At 41.0% G+C, this 12,758-nt stretch overlaps 1 protein-coding gene across 1 annotated transcript in view; it reads right to left on the reverse strand.

Moving 5' to 3' along the window:
* Positions 1 to 484: 484 nt before the first annotated feature.
* The window catches only part of HDDC2 (HD domain containing 2), a 108,281-nt gene continuing 96,007 nt past the window's right edge, over positions 485 to 12,758 (reverse strand). Inside the window, exon 6 of the mRNA XM_086926983.1 lies at positions 485 to 628. Coding sequence (XP_086783109.1) covers positions 531 to 628 — 98 coding nt within the window. The 3' untranslated portion in view covers positions 485 to 530. The remainder of the gene's footprint in view (positions 629 to 12,758) is intronic.

Consider the following 12,758-nt stretch of genomic DNA (forward strand, 5'->3'; position numbering starts at 1 on the left):
ATGCATTATTTTATCTACTGCTTTTAGGGAGCCCATATGTGTGTTTTAAAGTTTCCTCATTCCTTAAAATGGCTGTTAGGTTCAGGAAATCCATGGAAGGCTAAGCTGGGAGTTTATCATCAGTTTGTTTAGCTTGGACACGTAAAGTATGTTTAATCGAGTCCTATCTGTTTACCCGTGATTGTATGTCCATTTGTATATCTTGAATGGTTACTTTGAAATGTTTCAATTCATTTTTTGTTCTGTGTTGATGTGTTTCGGATTTTATTCTATAATCTTTTATGGTTTTATGCAAATCTGAATAAAGACTTCTTTGACTTTGAAAGTGACAGATATTTTACTTTCTGCTTTTTGCAGCTGATCTGATGCTAGATCATTGGTTCTCAAATCCATTCATCAAAAATATTGATGAGTATCGTAGACCCAAACGTAAAATAAAATAAATAATAAAATATCCTACCGGAAAATAAGCAAAAAGATATACAATATAAAAACAATAAATATTTTATTACACTGCTGCTTAAAATGCTTTATTGTTTTGCTTCATTCGAGTCCACAGCAATATTTGAATTCCTTTCTTCGTTGATGGCTGAGACGAGCTGTACCACTTCTGGATGACGGAATTTCCCTGTTAAAGCAAAAGAAGAGTTACTTGTCTTTTGTAAGGAACAGAAATGATTGTGACAGGTACAGAAAATAATAAGGCAGAATGTGCACAGGTTTCTATTGAGCAATCTTATCAAAATAATGCAAACATCTTAATAAATTAGGCCAAAACTAAACGTCTATGTCCCAGCTTTTTCATCAATAGCTGTTTCTATTTTCTATTATGGGGACTCTAAGGCACACAATCATTGTGCTCAATGTGATGTGTTTAAAACATTAATTTCTTGGGGGCGTGGCTTGGACGGCGGCCAAGATGGCGGCGTAGAGCGAGCGCTCTGCTACCGACCGCACCTAAACTCCACACAAGGGGCACTATGTCGGTGAAATTTTCCTCTTTCCACACAGCCCCGTGCAGCGGAACGTGAGCAGAGCCCAGCGCCCTCACTGTTTCCGCTTTTCACGGGTCGACGCAGGAGTTCACCGCAATCTTTCGTTTCGCGGCTGTCACCGCCATTTTGTACGCCGGCCGCGGGACACAGAGGCGGCCGGCTTCTCGTCACATACCTTCACCGGGCGGACTCCTCGGTACTTATTGAAGGAACTGCATATCAATTTGGCAAGCGCTGCTTTCATACTGCGCTCCTTGGTAAGCCATATGTTTTTCACAACCAGCTCCTCAAATGCCTTTCTCCACAGACTCTGCCTGCATTACGTGGTGTGACATCTTTATCTATTCACGCATGTGACTCCCAGCTGCAACGCCTCATGAAAGTATTGTCTGTACCTCTACTGTACTTCCCCCTCAATACTGCTTCAGGAAGTCTCTCAAATGCGCAGTAGGATGCGTCACAGCTTCTTTCTTTGCCTCCAGTTACCAATTTTTACTCAACTTCTGTGAGGTCTTGTGTTCACCTTGCTATCAACTTGCGCGTCAGTGGTGTCATTTTCAACGAGGGCTGGTGTTCTATTCAACGAGGGATGCTCCTCCCATGTTTATCTGCGCTCCTCTGCTATACTCACCACCATGAACTTACATTTTGACTTTTCCTGAAGCGCTTTTTTTCTCAAGTTCTGCCAGTGACATTTTTGAATTCTATTTGGACCTAAGTGCCTCTCCTCCACCTCAGCGAGTGCTCCTTTTATAACCTCTGCCACACGTTATCCGCATGCAGCGCTTTCTCTCATTATTTGGCGCTTCTGTTCTCTCCATGCTTTGAACTTTCTGACGGGACTCTTCCTCTTACCACATACCTCCGTTCCTGCGTTCTTGGTTGGTTGATTGTCTCTGGATTGTTTCTTCTAGGCGGTGGGTCCACTACTCATCGCTATTCAGTGGCATTGCGAGGTTTCTCCTATTCTCCTTTTTCTACTAGTGCTTGACTGCCTTTTATGGGGAAACTTCGTACCTTGAAGCTCACTTCTTTGCCGAAACTTCCTTCTGGATCTGATTCCGATTCTCCACACCAAGAAATGGAAGAGGGCAAATCCTCGAAATCTGACTCGGCCCATGGAGCCATTCCTAAAGCCCACGCTGGAGGGAAGACACAGCCTTCTTTGACCTCATCCAAGCGGCTGAAGAAAGATCCGCCTTCGCCTGGGAGTAACTCTTCTTCCTCCTCCATGGACCTCATTCTGGAAGAACTCCGAGCCTTCAAACCCTTTATGGAAGCCTCCACAAAAAATATGCAGGCTATGCAGGAGAAGTGGACATCTTTGGACTCTCGAGTCACAACTTTGGAACAATCCTCAGACTCTTTACATTCTTCATGCTCCCGCATTCCTTCAATAGAAGCTGAAATTCTTCTCCTCAGGCGTCAAACTGAGGATTTGGAAAATAGAAACCGCAGGAACAACCTTCGCTTGTACGGCCTTCCGGAACTTTCAGAAGGGTCCAATCCTACCGTCTTTTTCCAATCCTTCCTTGCGAAGATACTAGACGCTGCGGCTCTATCCTCCATAAATATCCAGAGAGCGCACCGTCTTGGCCCCAAGGTTGCTACCAAGCCTAGAGGTGTTATCATGCTATTCTTGCAGTATACAGACCTCCTGCAGGTCCTCTCAGCTGCCAAACTCAAGAGGCAAATCATGTGGGAAGGTCACCGTCTTTATCTTTCGCAAGATGTTTCCAAGGCCACCGCTGATTGAAGGAAAAGGTTTTTAGACTTGAGACCTCAGTTACGAGCTATCAATGCCAGATATGGTCTCCTACACCCTTGCCTCTTCAAGGTCACGTATAAAGACAAAACTACCACATATGATGATCCTGCGGTTCTGCAAGCCTTTCTTCGCCAACTGAATCCGGATGTTATGGATACCTCCAAACCTGGCTGAGGACACTTGTTGTCTATTGTTGGATATATTTGCATGTTGTCGTCTGATTATGTTTCTACTTGCTCTTCCTTAGTGTTGTTTATTCAATGTTAATTGCTCTCTCTTATTCTATTAGCTGTTTTTGTTAATTCATTTTACTGTTTTCTATACTGTGATATTAAGTTGAGTCATGTTGTCACTGTGACTTCTTATGTTACTCTCTAATGTGTATTTCCTTCCTTTAGATGTTCCCCTCGTCGACCCTTCTCGATGCTTCCTAATGTTTTTTGTCTTGTCCATTGGATCTTCATATCACTGGTTGGTTGCTCGCTCTGGTTGTTGACGTCGTCATCTCCCGCAACCACCACCCCCATTCCTGTTTGAGTTTTTCCGTTCTCGTAAGTATGTCTTTCAGTCGTTCACTTCGAACTTATACTGTCTCTATGTTCATCTCGGTACCCTTTCTCTTTCTCTTTTCTTGCATTCTCTTCTCCCTCTTCCCTGGACTCTTCTTCACTTCTCTCTCCTTTTTCCAGATTTTCCTTCTTCTCTTTATCACATCTGCCATTTCCACATCTACCTATTTTTTCTTCGTTGGTTCTCTCTCTCTGGAATCATTATTGCTTGCATCCTTGCCTCCTGTTTTCTTTTCACATTTCTCTTCTACTTTTCTAATTTCTTCTCAATTATATTTTTATGCATTATTAAGCATGTTGTTTATAGCTGTTTTCTAAATTGTTTCATTCCGTGTAACAACATGGAACGTTAAGGGATTAAATAATCCCATTAAAAGGCAAAGGGTTCTCTCGCATTTAGCAAGACTTAAAACTGATGTTGCCCTCCTTCAAGAAACTCATCTTTCTGAACCGGAGGCTTTGAAGCTTAAACGTTGCTGGGTGGGTAATGTTCTTTGTTCACCTACCACTTCTAGAAAGAATGGAGTTGTACTCTTGTTACATAAAAAGTTAAATGTTTCTTCGATTCCTCATGAATGTGATGTTGATGGCCGTTGGCTTATTGTTAATTTACTCATTGATTACATCCCGCTCACCCTTTTTAATGTATACGCTCCTACTGCAATTGATAAATCCTTCTGGCCTGCTATTTCTACCAAATTGTCTTCCCTTACTGAAGAGTATATACTCCTCGCTGGGGATTGCAACCAGATTGTGGATCCTTTCCTTGATCGACACTCAAAAGTCAAATTTACCCCCTCTAGAATGCACACGCAATTTCTCAACTCATTTAAGAATAATGCCCTTGTAGACATTTGGAGACTATGCAACCCCGACCTTCGTGAATATAGCTTCTTCTCCCCTCCTCACCAATCCCAATCTCGTATTGATCATATCTTTCTTCATAAACCCTTATCCCAACACGCTATCCGCTCAGAGATTGGCTCCATTCTACTCTCAGACCATGCCCATGTTTTTGTTGACCTAGACTTACTCCCATTCTCCCCACATTCTGGTAGATGGCGCTTTAACAATGCTTTACTTACAGACCCCACTTTTCATGCTGAATTTACTGCTTTTGCCAAGGAATTTTTTCTTTTAAATCAAACTCCAGATTCTCCCTTTGTTATGGTTTGGGACTCATTTAAAGCAGCCTCTTGGGGTTTTATTATTAATTTTGTGTCACGGGGGAAAAAACTACACGCAGCCAAATCAGAGAAAATTTTAGCTGACATCAAGACTTTAGAACAGGCATATTTCACCTCTAAATCTGATTCCTCTCTTAAAGCTCTTATTGATGCGAAAATCTCTTTTAACAAATTTACAACGGATGCCGCTTCTAATATCCTCCTCAAATGTAACTCTAGATATTACGGTGGTAAAAATAAAATGGGGAAGCTCCTGGCCAACTATCTGAAGATCCGTAAAGAGCGCACAAAAATTCAATCTATTAAAACCTCCTCTGGTGAATCCATATTTAAAGATAAAGAAATTCTTGCAGAATTTGCTAAATTCTATGATGCGCTTTATACTCCTGAGCAAACTCATACTCCTGATGATCTTCTTGTTTATTTTCAATCTCTCCCTTCTCCCCCAACCTCACATGTTGATTTTCACGCTTTGGAACGCGATCTTTCTGTTTCTGAAGTTTGCCATGCTGTTTCTAAACTCCATCATGGTAAATCTCCGGGCCCTGATGGCTTTACAATTGAATTTTACAGTCACTTCGCTTCTCTTCTTCTTCCCAAACTCCTACTTTTATTTCAATCCTTTTCCGACACCAGCTCTTCTAGCGGTTCCTTCCAACAATCCTTAATTTGCTTAATTTCAAAGGATGGTAAAGACCATTCCCTTTGTAAAAATTATAGACCAATATCCTTGGTTAATACTGATTATAAAATTCTAGCAAAAATATTGGCCTTACGTATGGATTCTCTTTTACCGGACATCATTGGACCAGAACAATCTGGTTTTGTCAAAGGACGTCTCTCTTCAGATAATTCCCGAGTTTTTCTTAATGTACTTAGTAAATCTTCTTCACTCACTCTTCCTTTTGCTGCTATCTCCCTAGATGCGGAGAAGGCTTTCGATCGCATTGGATGGGATTTCATGTTTGAGGCTTTACGTTGGATTGGTATTCCTCCTAAATACATTTCTGTTATCTCCTTGCTTTATTCTAATCCTCAAGCTTCTATTTTTGTTAATGGGTTGTCTTCGGACTATTTCTCTCTCCACAGAGGAGTTAGACAAGGCTGCCCACTATCTCCCTTACTTTTTATTTTAGCTTTAGAACCCTTCCTTACAAAAATTCGTTTAGATGACACTATTTCTGGCTTTCCTTTTGGTTCCCAACAAGTCAAACTCTCGGTTTATGCCGACGATATTCTTTTCTACTGCTATGATCCTGCTACTTCCATTCCCTCTTTTCTTCATCAGGTTTCTTCTTTTTCTGCAGTCTCCGGCTATCGTTTGAACGCTGATAAATGTGAGATTCTACCGTTGAATCCTTTTTGTCAGAAACATTTTTTCTCTTCTACAGGTTTCTCATGGCAACCATCCAAAATTAAATACTTAGGGGTTTGGTTTGCTCCTTTGTTATCTGATACTCTTAAGTTTAACTTTGATTATGTATATAAGAAAATGGATACAGCTATCACTCGTTGGCATCCGCTCTTTTTATCCTGGTGGGGTTGCCTCAATTCTATAAAAATGATGTTATCTCCCCTACATCTTAACACTATTTCCATGCTCCATATATGCATTCCTCTCTCTTTCTTTAAGAAAATTGACTCTATGCTACTGAAATTCCTCTGGAACGGAAAACGATCCAGAATAGCCCTTACTTCCTTACGTAAAGACAAAGCTAACTCTGGAGTCTGTTTTCCTGATTTCAAACTATATCATTGCGCTTTTTCCCTGAAACAAACGATTTGCTGGTTATCATCTGATTTGCCACATCATCCCCCTGTCTGGTTAAGTATGGAATCTTCTTTCATTTCCCCTTTCACCTATCAAGAATTTTTATCTTTTACATCCTCCTTAACTCGTCTCAGCTCGCCTATTCTTTCACACTCTCATAATCTCCTTTCCCCCTACGTCTCGTCCTCTTATCTCTTCTCTCTCTTCATGAACAACCGATTTGGAATAATGCTCTTCTTAAAATACGAAACCGTACCATATATTGGAAAACTTGGCATTCTCGTGGTCTTTCCTGGATATCTCAATTAGTGTCTCAAGGTACACCTCTTTCATTTCAACACCTTCAATCTCTTTTCTCTTTGCCCGTCTCTGCCCGAACTCAATACAACACCCTTTATCCAGTCTTACTTTCATACCTTCAAGCTCTTCCATCCTCTAACGATATTCCGGCAGATTGCAGACCCACTTCCCTTTTATTGGACGCGTCTCCTTCTGCTTCCGCCTTATATAATTCTTTTCGCCTTACCAATGATAGATCAAAATCTCATACTGAACTTGCTTGGGAGCTGGATTTTTCTCAGACATGGCCGGTCCCTTTTTGGGACAAAATTTGGACTAAACTCCATAAGACCTCCAGGGCTGCTAACACTACCCAGACTTTATTTTTTATTTACCATAGGATTTTATTTACCCCTCTCGCCCTATCCCGTTTCTCAACAGACACTCCCTCCTCCTGCTGGTCTTGTTCATTCCCCTCTGCTGACCTCAAACATATGTTGTTTGACTGCCCTCCTATTTCCCAGTTCTGGCAGTCGGTCTGTAAGCAAATTCAAAAGATTTTTCAATTCCAGATCCCCTTTTCACCTCTACTAGTTTTTCTTGGTTCCCTCTCATCAGAACTTCCCCATCCCTCCAACCATTACCCTTTACTTGACCTCTTCCTTGCTATAGCTTTTCATATCATTATCTCTAATTGGAAACAAGCTGCGAATGTTACCTATCAATCCTGGTGGAATGCAATTTGTTTTAATCATCGTTTAGACACTAATTATGTATCTCCCATCTCTTTAGCCATTAAACGTGACCTACTTTGGCTCCCTTTGGTAACATATCTCTCTCCTACTACTTCAGTTCCTACCTCTCCTGCTCCAGACACAGTTGAAGTCCACAAACCCCCATGACTTCCTCCGTAATAGTTTATTCCTACTTATATTTGATTATTATTATTATTGTATTCATATATATTGTATTTTTGCTTCATATATTCCCACCTATATGATATGTTCACGCTTTCTCATGCTTGTAATGCCTATTTTTATGAAGTTTTTACTTTAATGTTTATTTCTGCCACCTGCTTATTGTAATTCTTCTCTTTCCTTCCCCTTCCCCTTTTATTCCTCAATAAATCAAACTAAAAAAACCTTTAATTCTTTCCACAGCCAAGCATAAAGAAGGGAGGTGGGATTCCATACTTGTCGATTAGATTTAAAAAATGGTGGCTTAAGTGCTCTAACGCTCAACACATTTTGTTAACCTAATAAAACAAGCATTTACAAAGCCAATAGGTCTGGCATTGGGCTTACACCCTTTTGGCTCTCTCAATGCTTGTTTTATCTTGGTTTCGCCCAAAAATATTTTTGAGGAAGCAGCCAGCCACTCCTATAAAAAAACAAACAAACAAAAAAAACGACTAAAGGACAAAAATTGTTTTCGTCTCCAAAGGTACATTGCCATAATAGCCCATGGCGATAAAGTTACTTGTTTGGTGATTGTGTTCGTCCCTTGTGAAAGAACAGAATGCCATCATAGCTTTATTTGGTTGAACCACTGCCCCATGTGGAATGCTGCAGTGGGAGTAAGAAAAAATGTGAATGACATAGAAAAAGACATAGGGCTGGCGGAAACCCCTAGTAAGTATGTTACTCATATAACTAGTAAAATCAAAACGTCTTGATTAACGCCAGATCGAACAAGAACAGAAATATGATAGCCTGCAACAGTTTTCTCCCCTTTGGGTGTGTTATTCTTTTTATTTGATGTGTGCCCCCACCCAAACAAGAACAATGTTTTAGATTGCAGGTTTCACGAGGAAAGTAATCACTAGAACAGGCTTCTCCAACAAGTCGCTAGTGAGCTACTGGTAGCTCGCAGAAACCTGTAAGTAGCTCCCCAGTGTGCAGCCCTACCTACTAAATTAGAAGTCTTTGCTTGGCGGAACTAATATATGTAACAGTTTGAATTCAAGACGAAAAGGTGTGTATTTTCAGAACTCCTAAGCCCATGTTTGGAGAAATATGGCTACATTTCAAAAGTCCATTTAAAGTGAATATTTGAGTGATAAACCTTGCAGCACTGGGCAGCCATATTATTATTACAATAACCTTGGTGCAAGGGGCTTTGAGCATCCCTTTAAAGGCATTTAAAACTGACAAAACCTATTCACACTGCAAGTGGCCACTAATGTAGTTTTGCCTGGCGCAGCCACTAGTACAACACGTATATTAGTAACTCCTTATCATTTTCATTGAACATAAGTAGCTCTTGTTACAGAAAGATTGGCGACCCCCCTACTAGAAAGTGCATACTGCTGTAGAGAGTGCGGTGTGACGGAAAATTACTCTTCCTTTGTACTTGTAAAATGTTTATTGAAAGCACTTTAGAAATCCAGATAAGCAACAGTAATTGCACCTGCAGTAGAACAACTAATAAGCACAGCAAGTCTATCAAGGAATCCAGATTAATCTACTCTGCACATCCTCCAACAACATACTAGACTATAATTGGTGTTCAACTCGATCATTTACAACTGTGTTATAAAAGTATCAGTTCTCTTTTCAAACCATCTTTATAATTTTAAAATTCTCAAGGCACAAACATTAGAAATATTCTGCCTTGTGCAGAGAACTCCTATAAACAATAATATACATCACATTCTTTACAAGCAACTCAGATGGGCATCACTATTATCATATTCTTTTACAAAATACATTTTCAAATAAGAATAACTACAAGTTCATTTTTAATCATGGAGTAGAAAATGGGTGATGTATTAAGGTTACAAAACTAAATGTCAATCGCAATACAGAGGAAATATAAAACCCCTTGCAAAGTGCAAGTACAAAACGATCTTCCTAGAACCCCATTTATTACCAGCAGGCATGGAAGTTCAAGCGAAAGTGAACAAAACCTATGCACTTCCATGCGAAACATGTTTGCTATACCACAGTGTACTCCAATGTATAATGAACACAAATTCATTATGTGCTCGCCAATCAGGTTTCAGACCCAAGCACTTAACGGAGTTTGTCTTACTAGAGAATCCTGAAAGCTTCAAAATGACCTTGGGCGTTGGCAATAATGGTGTGTCTGGTTCTTCTAGATCTCTCTGCAGAGTTTGATACCATCTCGTACACCATTCTCTTGCAGCGGATGCAAGAAATTGGTATCTCCATTAGGGCTGTGGCCTGGATCAGATCCTTCCTGATTGACAGGGGACAAGTGGTAGCCTACAGCCAATTCTTGTTAGCCAAGATATCAGTTGCATTTGGAGTTCCACAGAGCTCGTCTCTTTGCACTGCACAATTCAATATGTATATGACCCCTCTCATCTCCATTAGAGCCTCCAATGGAATCAATATCACATCATATGCTGACGACCCACAATTGACCCGAACCTTCGACAATGGCTCTTTTGGATGTGATCTTAATTCCAAAAACTGTTTGCAAATATCATCTATTGAATGGAAAATAACTACCTTAAATGCAATAGGGATAGATCCAAGAACCTTTTGTTCAGTACGTCAAACTTGTCCAACTCTGTCCCCCTGCCACAGTTGATGTTGCGAAAAATCTGGATGACAAATTTGACACTGCCCTTACTTTCCACAAACAAGCTCTGGCAGTGGTAGGCATAGGCTTCAACTTGATCAAATATATAAAAAAAAAAATTGAATTCCCTCTCTGGCTGCCATGAAAACAGTTGCATTGCTTTAATAACCTCCAGAATTTACTATTGTAATTGGCTCTATGCAGGATGCTCCAAGCAGCTGCTCACAAACTTCAGATCACACACTGGTGCTCAACCTCCCTAAACTGAGCTCAGCGTCCGAAGCCCTGAAAAGACTACACTGCCTACCTATTCACGAGTCTCCTCTTCAAGATCCTCATTTTGGTGTTTAAAACCTTCAATTCTACCAGTCCTAAATACCTCACTGCCCGGTTTTGCCATCATAGGACCCAGACGAGGCGGAGATCCTCCAATGCCAACCTCTTAAAGCTCCCACCCTTTATACTTAAATCTCAGGATGGGACGTCTGGAGCCAACTTCCAGGCTTGCTTCGATTTATAGACACTGAAGCCAGATTTAAAAAGAGTCGGAAGACAGGCTTTTTCTTGTCTCTAGCTCGCTCTGACCCTCTTTAATCTAGTTCAACTCTCTGGTCTTCATCCGGATGCCATCATGTAGAAGTTAAGTTGGTCTCCAACTCTGCGCCTGGATGCTCTCTTGTGAGTGACAGTGTGCCCTATAAATACATTATTCATTCATGTTCGCCATAAAAACCACATGACCACACATTGATCTAACAGTATTTCAACGATGCTGCAAAACAGTTCAGATTTATGTCTCTAATTGGTTTTTGGCTGAAAAGGGAATGTAGCCAGTTTCTGAAGAATAAGTTACTTACTTTTAGGGATGGCTTTTGTGGAAAACATTCTATCCGAAAACAGATTCCTTACCTTGTCAATCGCTTGCAATAATTCCTGGGCGCCAGCATGTGGCGTTTTCAACCTCTGCCATAGCTCCGTTCTGCCTCCAAATACAATCACACAGTGCAGCATATAGGCACCTTCCCCGCATGTTATCAGTTTGTCTTCCATTTTTGCAAGTCACCAGATGTGGAGCATTATCTAGATTGAAGATGGACTTACAGTGTGCAAAAACTAATCCTTACCGATGACGTGAGAGAACCCGAATGCAGGTGCCGAGAAAGCTACAGTTAAATAGAGTATGCTCAAGAAAGACATTTAGCAAAGTCAACTAAATAATTCTTCTGAGGAATTCTAATCACAGATTCCTTACCTTGTGACTCAATATCAAAGCAATTATCTATTCAAGGAGGTAGGGCTAATTCTAATCACTGATTCCTCCCCTTGTGACTCAATATCAAAGCAATGATCTATTCAAGGAGGTAGGTCTAAGGAATGGAAATACAAAAGGAAGTCCAGCAGGACCAAATGGGCAGAATGTCCCTTGCAGTAGACCTGAGAATCAATGTACTATTTAGCCTGGTGAAAGAATGTACTGAGGTTCACGTGACAGTCTGACTTATGACAAGAACAGTCCTAGCCTGAAACCTGGGCTGCAGTTGCAGGTTTCACCCTTTTAGAGTAAGCGCTCAGGAAGGTCCTTCTTGGCCCAAGCATAACTCAGATTGATGCAGTGGGCAGTCTATTGGAATAGGGTTCATTTCTGGACCACCTTTCCCTTTTCCGTACCATCAAATCCCACCGGCTAAGGGCACACTATAGGACCAACAAGTGTAGCCTCTCCTTCTGAGTGGTGGAGAAAAGAACACTGGAATCATGATGGAATGCCCCACATGGAAATGTGGCACCATTTTCAGGAGAATTCCACTCCCCTTGAAACCATCCCTAGAATCAAATGAGTCGATACCTGCTTAAGGAACACCCCTATGGTGATCTTTAAGCATGGTTCCATTGGGGAACGTTACTGCTGTAAAGAATGAATGAATGAATTAAAATATTTGTAAAGCGCACTGCTGCCGAGGCGTCCTGGCGCTAGGGAAAAACTGAACAGAACACAGCGCAATCATAGGTTATTATTGAATAAAAAGCCAAGTTTTAATTTCCCTGCGGAACGTCCTTCTGTTCAACTCCTTTCTCAGAAGGATAGGAGTTGAATTCCATAATTTAGAGGCAAGAAAGAAGAAGCGTTTTCCTCCCCATCTTACTTTTTTTATCTTGGGAAGTTTGACCAACCCAAGCGTGGCTGATCTTAACTCACGTGCAGGTGTGTACCGGGGAAACAAGGACTGCACATCCTCTGCCACACCACCAAATAGAGCTTTGTGAACCAGACAAAGTGACTTAAACTCAATGCACCTTCGTACCGGAGGCCAGTGAAGTTGTTACAAGGCAGATGAAGTGGAATGGTATTTCCGTAAGTTAAGTAAGACTCTGGCCGCCGCATTTTGGATTGATTGCAGTTTGGTCAGTTGTCTTAACCCGGCTCCTAGGTACAAAGCATTGCCATAGTCAATTCGACAGAATTTTCAGTATTTAATTTCAAAAAGTTATCACTCATCCAATTCATCAGGGCCGAAATACAATTGGAGAACTTGACTGTCATTTCATCCTCTGACTGGGTTACTGACACTATCAGCTGAGTGTCATCAGCATATGACACCAGCGAGAACCCAAAACTCTTTATTAGTTTTGCCAATGGGG

This window comes from Lissotriton vulgaris, chromosome 6 (genome assembly GCF_964263255.1).
Source record: "Lissotriton vulgaris chromosome 6, aLisVul1.2, whole genome shotgun sequence".
Classification (NCBI taxonomy): domain Eukaryota; kingdom Metazoa; phylum Chordata; class Amphibia; order Caudata; family Salamandridae; genus Lissotriton; species Lissotriton vulgaris.